Source organism: Oncorhynchus keta, chromosome 29, assembly GCF_023373465.1.
Source record: "Oncorhynchus keta strain PuntledgeMale-10-30-2019 chromosome 29, Oket_V2, whole genome shotgun sequence".
Taxonomy (NCBI): domain Eukaryota; kingdom Metazoa; phylum Chordata; class Actinopteri; order Salmoniformes; family Salmonidae; genus Oncorhynchus; species Oncorhynchus keta.
This window is the reverse complement of record NC_068449.1, coordinates 27,011,819-27,024,514: the sequence shown is the minus strand read 5'-3', so window position 1 is coordinate 27,024,514 and position 12,696 is coordinate 27,011,819. Positions and strand designations below refer to the sequence as shown.

General features: G+C 39.5%; 1 protein-coding gene across 1 annotated transcript in view; it reads left to right on the top strand.

Annotated features, from left to right (window-relative positions):
• The window catches only part of ldah (lipid droplet associated hydrolase), a 60,992-nt gene that overhangs the window by 38,081 nt on the left and 10,215 nt on the right, over positions 1 to 12,696 (top strand). Inside the window, exon 5 of the mRNA XM_035743164.2 lies at positions 9,238 to 9,478. Coding sequence (XP_035599057.1) covers positions 9,238 to 9,478 — 241 coding nt within the window. The remainder of the gene's footprint in view (positions 1 to 9,237; positions 9,479 to 12,696) is intronic.

Here is a 12,696-nt window from a genome sequence, read left to right as displayed (position 1 = left end):
ACAAGATGAGTAGGCCTAACAAACAGCAAAAGCATTAGCCTATGTCAATCTACCATCCCCCATAGTACAAAAGTTGACCTATTCCATGTGAGAAATAAATATTCCAAACAAAGTCGGGACAGTTATGGGATGCGATAGATCCCAAATGAATACAACCACTAGCATTGAAACCCAGTTTTAAGCAACGAGCCTGATGAAACAGATGAGAATGTTTAGCTTAAAATGGCTTCACATTATAAGCGCAGCAATGCACACACGGCAATGGGCTATAAGCGCAAATGTTCCATTAGCAGGAAAACACCATTCTCAAAAGTGACCACAAATGCGACTGTGCATGTAATGCTTTTATTATAATTTTCACCATAGAAATGCACCGTTGTCTTCCCCCTTCGTTGTAAAGCGGATTAATGTGCTTCATTTTAAGTCATTATTTGGCCACTTTTGTTGTGATACAAACCTTATCAAAACATTATAGGCCTATGGGCAAGGCTACTTGAGGTGTGTGACTATGATTAGAAAAAGTTATTATTTAAAAAAAATGTAATCTATGCACTTCAATAGCGAATGGAGGACGCTTTTCCCGTGCTTCCTTTTCATGCCAGCCAGGTAGTCTATACTCCTGTTGTAAAGAGAAGCAACCTGCTTAATATTAGGAAAGTTGAGAAATAAATATAGTAGGCCTAGCCTATAGAAAGCTGATGGGATCTTCCTCTTTTTAATAGAGGCCATCACTCTGTTTTCTCACACAATTGCATAGCCTATAGAAATGTTGCGCAACATGAGCTTGATTCGATTTTCGATTACATTTGTATTGATGTCAGAGTCATTAGAGGGACAATAGAGTGTTTAGTACCAGGCAGTTAGCAAGTTTGGTATAATGACCATCAGCAGCATTAGAGCTTGGAGAAGCCTGATTACCGTTACTAAACGGTCACCTGGAATTTGACTGCCATCATGACTCGTGACCGCCGGTGTGACGGAAATACAGTTACTCTTAAAACAGAGTTTAACCTTTTATAACTAGGGGGCGCTATTTTAATTTTTGGATGAAAAACGTTCCCGTTTTAAACAAGATATTTTGTCACGAAAAGATGCTCGACTATGCATATAATTGACAGCTTTGGAAAGAAAACACTCTGACATGTCCAAAACTGCAAAGATATTGTCTGTGAGTGCCACAGAACTGATGTTACAGAAAAAACCCAGATAAAAATCCAATCAGGAAGTGCCACATTTTTTGAGACCGCCTCACGGCAATGACTCCTTATATGGCTGTGGAGGAGCTAGGAGTCAGCTTACGTTTTCCACGTTTTCCCCAAGGTGTCTGCAGCATTATGACGTATTTGGAGGCATATCATTGGAAGATTGACCATAAGAGACTACATCTACCAGGTGGTCGCTTGGTGTCCTCCGTCGCAATTGTTGCGTAGTCTCCAGCTGCAGTATTTTTCCGTTTGCCTCTGATGAGAAACCGACTGCCACGAATGATTGTTCATCTAATAGAATTGTGAAAACACCTTGAGGATTGATTCTAAACAACGTTTGCCATGTTTCTGTCAATATTATGGAGCTAATTTGGAAAAAATGTTGGCGTTGTGTTGACTGCATTTTCGTTTTTTTTCTTAGCCAAACAAGAACAAAACGGAGCTATTTCTCTTACACATATAATCTTTTTGGAAAAAAATAGCATTTGCTATCTGAGAGTCTCGTCATTGAAAACATCCGAAGTTCTTCAAAGGTAAATGATTTTATTTGAATGCTTTTCTTGTTTTTGTGAAAATGTTGCCTGCTGAATGCTAGGCTTAATGCTATGCTAGGCTATCAATAATCTTACACAAATGCTTGTGTAGCTTTGGTTGAAAAGCATATTTTGAAAATCTGAGATGACAGTGTTGTTAACAAAAGGCTAAGCTTGTGTTTCCATATATTTATTTCATTTAATTTGCGATTTTCATGAATAGGAAACGTTGCGTTATGGTAATGAGCTTGAGGCTATGATTACGCTCCCGGATACGGGTTTGGAGTCGCAAGAAGTTAATGGCTGTGATAGGAGAACACTGAGGATGGATGGATGAACAGCGTTGTAGTTACTCTGTAATACTAACCTAAATGACAGAGTGAAAAGTTGGAATAAAAAATATTCCATAACATACATCCTGATTGCAATAAGGCACTTAACTTGTTCGGGCTAGGGGTTCCGCTTGCAACAACATCCGCTGAAAAGGCAGAGCACAAAATTCAAAAATATTTTTGAGAAATATTTAACTTTCATACTTTCACAAGTGCAATACACCAAATTTAAAGCTTAACTTCTTGTTAATCTACCCATCGTGTCCAATTTCAAAAAGGTTTACAGTGAAAGCACACCATATGATGATGTTAGGTCAAAGCCTAGTCACAAAGACACATACAGCCATTTTCCAGCCAAAGAGAGGAATCACAAAAAGCAGAAATAGAGATAAAATTAATCACCAACCTTTGATGATCTTCATCAGATGGCACTCATAGGACTTCATGTTACACAATACATGTATGTTCTGTTCGATAAAGTTCATATTTATATTCAAAAATCTCAGTTTACATTGGCGCGTTATGGTCAGTAATGTTGTGCCTCGAAAACATCCGGCGATTTTTCAGAGAGCCACATCAATTTACAGAAATACTCATCATAAACTTTAATAAAAGATACAAGTATTATGCACATAATTATAGATATACTTCTCCTTAATGCAACCGCTGTGTCAGATTTCAAAAAAGCTTTACGGAAAAAGCAAACCATGCAATAATCTGAGTACGGCGCTCAGACACAAAAACAAGCCATACAGATACCCGCCATGTTGTGGAATCAGTAATAGAAATATCAGAAATAGCGGTATAAATATTCACTTACCTTTGATCTTCATCAGAATGTACTCTCAGGAATCCCAGTTCCACAATGTTTGTTTTGTTCGATCAAGTCCATCATTTATGTCTAAATACCTCCTTTTGATAGCGTATTTAGTAAACAAATCCAAACTCACGAGGCGCGGGCAAGTCCAGATGAAAAGTTCAAAAAGTTACATTACAGTTCGTAGAAACATGTCGAACGATGTATAGAATCAATCTTTAGGATGTTTTTAACATAAATCTTCAATAATGTTCCAACCGAGGAATTCCTTTGTCTTTAGAAATACAATGGAACGCAGGTCGCTCTCACGGGTGCAATCGTGATCAGGTCATGGCCTTCTGCCAGACCTCTGGTTGAAACAGCTCTCAATCGCCCCCACTTCACATAGAAGCCTCAAACAATGTTATTAAGACTGTTGACATCTAGTGGAAGCGTTAGGCAGTGCAATATGACCCCCATAGACAAACAGGTTTTACGTAAAACTGCAAAAAAATGTGGCAAAGGAATTAACATTATGTCGTTATGTTTGGGGCAAATTCAACACAACACATCACTGAGTACCACTCTTATTTTCAAGCATAGTTGTGGCTGCATCACGTTATGTGTACGCTTGTCATTGGCAAGGACTAGGGAGTTTTTAAGATAAAAATAAAAGAAATAGAGCTAACCAGAGGCAAAATCCTAGAGGAAAACCTGGTTCAGTCTGCTTTCCAAATTCACCTTTCAGCAAGACAATAACCTAAAAGGTAAGACCAAATATACACGGGAGTTGCTTACCAAGATCACATTGAATGTTCCTGAGTGGCCTACTTACAGTTTGGATTTTAATCGGCTTGGAAATCTTTTGCAACACTAGAAAATGGCTGTCTAGCAATGACGAACAACCATCTTGACAGAGCTTGAAGAATTTAAAAAGGAATAAAGTGGTAAATATTGTGCAATCCAGGTGTGCAAATCTCTTCGAGGCATACCCATAAATACTCACAGCTGTAGTCGCTGCCAAAGGGGATTCTAACATGTATTGACTCAGGCTTGTGAATGCTTATGCCAATTAGATATTTATGTATTTAATTTTCAAGAAATGAGCAAAGATTTCTAAAACATGTTTTCACTTCGTCATTATGGGGTATTGTGTGTGGATTGGTGAGAATAGTAATACATTTAATACATTTTGAATTCAGGCTGTAACACAACAAAATGCTGAATAAGTCAAGGGTTTTGACTACTTTCTGAAGGCACTTTAGGTGTGTTAAAGGGAGAGGAAGAGACCGAATAATAAAGTGTGTTTGTCTGTGCATGTGTGTGGTTGTCTGGGTGTGTTTTGTGTGTGTTTGTGATATTAGTTATTTTATTGGTTAGTAAGTATTATTCTTTCATTAGGGTGTGTCTGAGCCTATGCAGTTTGTTCAGTGTTTAAGCACCAGCCTCTTCTTTCTATAGTCTTTAGAACATTCCTCTGTTCCACTGGAAGAGGAGCTGCTTCCCATCAAAACTACCGCTTTACACATCAAAGCTCACCTGTGTCCCTCTGCGTACCCTCTTTCTCTCTGTCTCTCTTTCGCTCTCAAACATACTACATTTTCTCTCACACACACACTACCACATATTGGTATCTATTAACATCTCCATTAATCTATAGTTACAAGGCTACATTGGTACTCAATGTTGAAGTATTGCCAAAGCGAGCCATGAAATTAGAAGATTAATGATGAAGCAACATTGATTATTTTAAAAGGGAGAGCCTCTAACTGAGCCCCACTGTGGACGCGTCATAATACCCATAAAACATAGCAGTTAAACACCGAAATGGTTACAACTGTTTTTTTCACCATTTATTTTATCCAATGTGGATTTTAGAAACACTTTTAAATAAGGGCTGTGTTTCGTGTAAATTACCCTGGCGTGAATTTTTGGTAACTTTGTAAATCTCTCTTGGACAAGGTGATTTTTTTATCAATAGATTCGTCTAGCTAGCTAGCTACTTTCTACTTTAATCTAAAATGAAAGATATATTGAATTTTTCAAATTTACTGTTCCATATTTTATTTAACTAATATTTGGTGTCTTGTTTATGCATTTGGTCTTGTGTCCTGTACAGCATACTATCCTCATAGCAGTAAAGATATTTATAATGTGCCATGAATACTATGCTAGTTTTTTTTTAAAGAAGCTATATAGCTAGCAAGATACCTACCGAGATGATATTAGCAACATACCCTTATTTTACTAGATCATCTTCTTCAGCCGGTGGAAGTCTTTATTTAATCCCTTATCATTTCTGCCAACTATATGAACAATGTGAAATCGATTTCAATTCATGGTGTCAGAATGCACTGCTGTATTAAAGCAATTCAGATCTAATGTGTTGGCAGATTCAAAGCCAAATTAACTCATTGCAGAATGTTTCTATAATCATGAATGAATAAGCATATTTATTTGACAAGAATGCACCTAGTCACCCATCAATTCGTCAAACACCTGAACTCAAACAATTACATTGTTTTAAGGAAATCAAAATTGGAAACAATGCATACACAGCTCTGGAATAAATTAAGAGACCACTGCAAAATTATCAGTTTCTCTGGTTTTACTATTTATAGGTATGTGTTTGGGTAAAATGAACATTTTTGTTTTATTCTATTAACAACATTTTTCCCAAGTTCCAAATAAAAATATATTGCATTTATTTACAGAAATTGACAATTGGTCAAAATAACAAAAACTGCAGTGTTGTCAGACCTCGAATAATGCAAAGAAACTAAGTTCATATTCATTTTTAAACAACACAATACTAGTGTTTTAACTTAGGAAGAGTTCAGAAATCAATATTTGGTGGAATAACCCTGATTTTCAATCATAGCTTTTATGTGCCTTGGCATGCTCTCCACCATTCTTTCACATTGATGTTTGGTGACTTTATGCCACTCCTGGCAAAAAAAATTCAAGCAGCTCTGCTTTGTTTGATGGCTTGTCACCATCCATCTTCCTCTTGATCACATTCCAGGGGTATTCAATGGGGTTCAGGTCTGGAAATTGGGCTGGTCATGACAGGGTATTGATCTGGTGATCCTCCATCCACACCTTGATTGACCTGGCTGTGTTGCATGGAGCATTGTCTTGCTGGATAAAACAATCCTCGGAGTTGGGGAACATTGTCAGAGCAGAAGGAAGCAAGTTTTCAACCAGGACAACCTTGTTCGTGGCTTACTTAATGCGTCCTTCACAAAGACAAATCTTCCCGATTCCAGCCTTGCTGAAGCACCATCATCACCGATCCTCCACCAAATTTCACAGTGGGTGCGAGACCTGGAGAGGCCTGCAAGCCACAGTGTCTCACACCCACTGTGAAATTTGGTGGAGGATCGGTGATGTTATCAAATCAGGAGAAGAACAAGTGAAACAAGCAGCATAGAGAATATGGGTGAATGTGGGGAGGGGCTAATAGAGATGAGATGGAGAGTTCCAAACTGTCTGAAGTTGAGGGACCATGGGGCATAAAAGGCATAGTGTGGAATAAAGGGCATCTAGAGCAATGGTTGCCCATGGAATAAACATAAAATGGGGTGCTAGAGTGCTTCTGCATCCTTTTTAGGTTGTCACAAGTATCCAGCGCATGTCCAGTCATACTCGGGGTCTCAGCGTGTGTCCCTCGGCATCATTCCGTCTCAGTTGCAGCATTAAAATCGTGGTCATTGTGTGTCTGTGTATCACAACATTAAAGACAATTACGATGCCTTCGCTATTGTTGGCAGTGAGACCTGCTCACGTTGTTGGTAGATAAAATGTAAACATCAACAAAAAATGACTCATGGCACTCTGAGGTCGTCCGATTGTTTCCTATAGGGGAATTATAGGCATGTCTGTCTATTTCACCAAATATCTCACAATGTGTATATTAAGATTTGTTTCAAGTCGGACGCCATTTTAATCATGAGAATCTCCTCTTTCTAATTATGTAAGTCTGGGCAGCGAGCTTGGTTGTCATCAAATGCTAGCCCCAAAATACTTTTTGCCCGTGGAGCGCTGAGCTCCCCCCATTGTTTTCCTATGGAGACGCATGCCGGTCTATTTCACCAAATATCTCACTATGTATATTTCGATTTTTTCAAGTTGGGCACCATTTTAGTCATGAAAATCTTCTCTTTGTAATTATGTAAGTCTGGGTAGCGAGCTTAGTTGTCATCAAACACTAGACCAGAAATAGTCAGAAGTTTTCATTTTTTCCCTACTTTCTCATTATGCAGACATAAGCACAGTTGACACTCATCGAGGTGTTCCAGTTTCGTCTGACGAACAGATAGTAGTGGTCAAATAAAAAGGATACATTTTTCTTGTGCCATTTAGGCGAAATGGAATTCCAAGCATCACTCCAGTCAAAACAGGCTCTGGGAACGTTCGATTCCATTCATTTGCTATGGGCTCGTGCTAGTGTTCCAGCTTAGCCAACGTTCTTTTGCCATTTTTCAGCCTTGGGTGAATTTTGACTCGTTCTATTGTCCAGGCTAGTGATGTGAAGCTTGAGACATTAATTTTTAGTTCTGTATGACAGCCACATTAGCAGCTAATTAGCATTTTGACGGTGGTAAATATAGGCGAATATATTGTTAAAAGTCACCTTGCCCGAGTCAGATTTACACGGTTATCAAAACGTCATGCCAGGGTAAACCTACACGAAACACAGCCTTATTTGAAGTGTTTGTAAAATCCACAATAGATCAAATGAATGGTGGAAAAACGATTGGAACCATTTCAGTGTTTGACCGCTAGGTTTTATGGGTATTATGACTCATACTGTGGTAAACTATGAATGTCACAGGTTTCACAGTCGTAGATCACTGTTAATGCATGCTATTATGTTATCTCTTAATATGTGGTTGCTTGCCCCCGTCCCCCTCCCCATGTAAAAAAAAAACAGCCTTTCTTCCTACTATCCGGTCTTAAGGGGATGCCTTAGTCTTTTAGTGAGTTTGTTTCACTCACATTGGAGGATGGCCTTTCTCTCTTCCTCCCTCCTTGTCTCTCTCTTTCCCCCTCTTCACCCCTTTTACCCCTAAATTTGAAACCTATCCTTCCGCCCACCTCTCCATCCATTCCTTATGTCCCTGGTGCAGTCCTTGAAAAGGAGTTAAACCTCCGTGTCCCCATAAGGATCTCTGGATCTAATTTATCAATCCCTGCTTTGAACCGGTCAGAAAAAGAGAAATACAGCAACCACAAAGGATGGATAATATTCACATCCTTGCTCTCTCTGGGTCGATGACTGACTTATGTTGAGGTTTATCACTCTTCCAGTCTGCTGCTGGCCAAACAGTGGCAGGTGCTTCCTGTTTCCTAGGACTGGTGTCTTTAATCTCTCTGACTCTCATTTTATCTATCTATACCTGCATTGCTTGCTGTTTGGGGTTTTAGGCTGGGTTTCTGTACAGCACTTTGAGATATCAGCTGATGTACGAAGGGCTATATAAATACATTTGATTTGATTTTGAATTTGATTTGATATACAGTATCTATCTCTCTCTCTTTCACTTTTTCTCTCTCCTCATGTCACGCCCTCTCTTTTTCTGGACTTCTCATCGCTTTTACCGCTTTCATTCTACCACTACGAAACACATGCTCTCACCAACAATATATTTCTCTCTCTCGCTTTCTCTCTCTCTCTCTCTCGCTCTCTCTCGCTCTCTCTCTCTCTTTCTTTTTCTCTTTCTTTCTCTTTCTTTCTCTCTCTCTTTCTTTCTCTTTTTTTCTCTCTTTTTCTCTCTTCTTTCTCTCTCTCTCTTTCTTTCTCTCTCTTTTTCTCTTTCCCTCTCTTTCTCTCTCTTTTTCTCTCTCTCTCTTTTTTTTGTCTTTCTCTCTCTTTTTTTCTCTCTTTTTTTCTCTTTTTCTCTCTTCTCTCTCTCTTTCTCTCTCTCCCTCTTTCTCTTTCTTTCTTTCTCTCTCTCTCTCTCTTTCTTTCTCTCTCTCTCTCCATCTGTTTTGTCTTTTATGCCCTTGCTCCTCCACTTAAGCAACTCCTTCTTCACATAGTGCCCCCTGGCAGCACTAGTGTAGCATAACATTAGAGTTGCACACAACTTTTAACTCTAGACTGAATGTTGCAATAAGATACCTGCACATTGTCAAAAAGTTTGGAAAAATCCAAAACCAAATTCATTGTATTTATTAAAACATGATGCCCAAAAAGTGCAATAGTCCATCTTTAAAACTGAAGCCATAAAAAGCTGAAGTTAGGTGAATGTCATGGACTATCTATGCTTCTATATTTATTGTAAGACACACTGAATTAATGCATAGAAGAGGGAGGTTTAAGTTGGGTATTGCTAACATCCTTTCTTCTACACGTTCTTGTGCAGGTGGTGAAGTCAGTGATGCTGTTCCCCACCATCGAGCGCATGGCGGCAACCCCTCAGGGAAGGGTCATGACCCCGGTGCTGTGCCGCCTGCGCTATGTGGCTTACCTGCCCATCTTCCTCCTCTCTCTTCTACCTGATGTACTCAAGACCTTCATGGTGAAGCTGGTCTTTAGAGGGCTGCGTTCATTGGACCACTCGACCGTGCCGCCTACTGTTAGCCTCATTAATGTGGACACCGCTGGTGAGTCTCTCCCTCTGTTCAATTCAGTTTCATTTCACTTCAGAGCCAAAGAAGAAGGGGAAACAAGTAAACTCAAGCGTTGTCAAACTACAGTGATTAACCTGTCCATGTAAAGACAATCCAATTTTGGCCTGTCTATATTATAATTTCCATAGTCTGTACATGCTCACAATTACAGTTGAAGTCGGAAGTTTACATACACTTTAGCCAAATACATTTCACAATTACAAATCACAAATACAAATCACAATTCCTGACATTTAATCATAGTAAAAATTCCCTGTCTTTGGTCAGTTAGGATCACCACTTTATTCTAAGAATGTGAAATGTCAGAATAATAGTAGAGAGAATGATTTATTTCATATTTTATTTATTTCATCACATTCCCAGTGGGTCAGAAGTTTACATACACTCAATTAGTTTTTTTAGCATTGCCTTTAAATTGTTTAACTTGGGTCAAATGTTTCGGGTAGCCTTCCACAAGCTTCCCACAATAGGTTGGGTGAATTTTGGCCCATTCCTCCTGACAGAGCTGGTGTAACTGAATGTTCTATAGGTTTCAGGGCTTTGTGATGGCCTCTCCAATACCTTGAATTTGTTGTCCTTAAGCCATTTTGCCACAGCTTTGGAAGTATGCTTGGGGTCATTGTCCATTTGGAAGACCCATTTGCGACCAAGCTTTAACTTCCTGACTGATGTCTTGAGATGTTGCTTCAATATATCCACATACTTGTCTTTCCTCATGATGCCATCTGTTTTGTGAAGTGCACCAGTCCCTCCTGCAGCAAAGCACCCCCACAACATGATGCTGCCACCCCCGTGCTTCACAGTTGGGATGGTGTTCTTCGGCTTGCAAGCCTCCCCCTTTTTCCTCCAAACATAACGATGGTCATTATGGCCAAACAGTTCTATTTTTGTTTCCTCAGACCAGAGGATATTTCTCCAGAAAGTTTGATCTTTGTCCCCATGTGCAGGTGCAAACCGTAGTCTGGCTTTTTTATAGCGGTTTTGGAGCAGTGGCTTCTTCCTTTCTGAGCGGCCTTTCAGGTTATGTCGATATAGGACTAATTTTACTGTGGATATAGATGCTTTTGTACCTGTTTCCTCCAGCATCTTCACATGGTCCTTTGCTGTTGTTCTGGGATTGATTTGCACTTTTCGCACAGAAGTACGTTCATCTCTAGGAGACAGGACGCTTCTCTTTCCTGAGCGGTATGACTGCTGCGTGGTCTCTTGGTGTTTATACTTGTATACTATTGCTTGTAAGGTTTAACATGGTAACTTCAGGCATTTGGAAATTGCTCCCAAGGATGAACCAGACTTGTGGAGGTCTAGAATTGTTTTTCTGAGGTCTTGGCTGATTTCTTTTGATTTTCCCATGATGTCAAGCAAAGAGGCACTGAGTTTGAAGGTAGGCCTTGAAATACATCCACAGGTACACCTCCAATTGAATCAAATGATTGCCTATCAGAAGCTTCTAAAGCCATGACATCATTTTCTGGAATTTTCCAAGCTGTTTAAAGGCACAGTCAACTTAGTGTATGTAAACGTCTGACCCACTGGAATTGTGATATAGTGAATCTGTCTGTAAACAATTGTTGGAAAAATGACTTGTGTCATACACAAAGTAGATGTTCTAACCAACTTGCCAAAACGATAGTTAACAAGAAATTTGTGGAGTGGTTGAAAAATGAGTTTTATTGACTCCAACCTAAGTGTATGTAAACTTCCGACTTCAACTGTATGTGTATATTCTCCTACAGTGTTCTCTTTTATCCAGTAGTGACTTCCCCCATAAAACGTTGCGTGTGAATCTCATGTTGCTTTATCCAGTCTTTTGAACGAAGAAAGAAAGTATCTCCGTTTTGGCACACGAAGGCATACATTACTGTAGCATCAGGAGATACGATGTTTGTAATTAGGTTTATATAAAGCAAAGATAATCCCAGCCGGGAGTGGCTGCCAAGAGGAGGATGGCATATTTCACTGTCAGAGATTATATGTTATTTATTAGAACTCCTAGAATATATCCCCTCCTCTTTATTTGCCAGATGATTGCTGGGGTATGGGTATAAGCGGGAGTAATTAAGACCGCTCCTTGGAGGAGGAGAAGAGCCAGCCATCCCTCCTTCCTGCACAGAGTGGAGGAAAGCTCACTCTCTCTTTCCCTCGGATTTGAAGTGCGCTCTGTTTTCCCCCACCGTTTGTCGTGGGAGGGGAGAGATTGATGTTGTGGCGGCCCGAGGGCCTATGCCAAAAAAACGTCTCTACAGCAAGTAGCCATGCCCTCAGTCTCTCCTGTGAGGTCAGAAAGCCTCTTCTTCTTCTTGCCTCTGTTGAGCATGTTTTTTATCATTAGCACTTCCCTTTAATTTGCTTTTGGAATTTTTATTCCCTCATGGTCAAAATGCTTTGCGTTTTCCTGCTCAATTAATTATATTTGGACTAGTTAAATATGGCATTAAACAACCTAAAATCTTCATGGTTTTATACCTTTTTTCGAAAGAGAAGATCAGTTTTCTTTGATTTCTAAATGCAAGGTGGAATAGAGTTGTTCCTTATTGGTGTTGCGCTATTGAACATTGGCCCTTGGCTACAGATGGTTCTCTGTCATGTGTTACATACAGTATATAATAAATGGCCAGTTGACAGGCCTAATTAACAAAACATGTTGCGATTAGATGGAATTTCCTGCGTACATTTCAGCGTTTATTTTTTCTGAAATCCCAAGCAGAGAACGTTGATGTTTTGGTGCTGAAGGAGGGTTCTGGGTGCTCAATAGCAGTAGCAGTCACAGGCCGCCACCATTATTATACAGCTTTGAAGAGAAAGCAATAGTCTGTACCCCATTTCTTAGCTTGTACTGCTCTAGACAATTGAGTTGACCATAAATTGTAGCCTAATGCCAATTATTATACAATACGAAATATATAGAATTGTGTTCACACTTTATTGTTTGAAGTATTCATTTGATTTATTTAGTAAGTATAGCTTACTTATTAACTGAACTGTGTCAGACATTCCATCCCACCCATCTGTCTCTTGGAAAACAATATTTGTTTGTTCTTCAGCTTATTTGAACACATCTCATTGTTCTCTCATTCCTGCATGCCTTTGCTTGTTGCTGGTATTCATCCTGTTTGCTGGTGAGTTGGCAATCTAGTCAGAGACTGACTCCACAGCCTGTCTCTTCAGACTCCGGGGCCAAGTGGAACAGA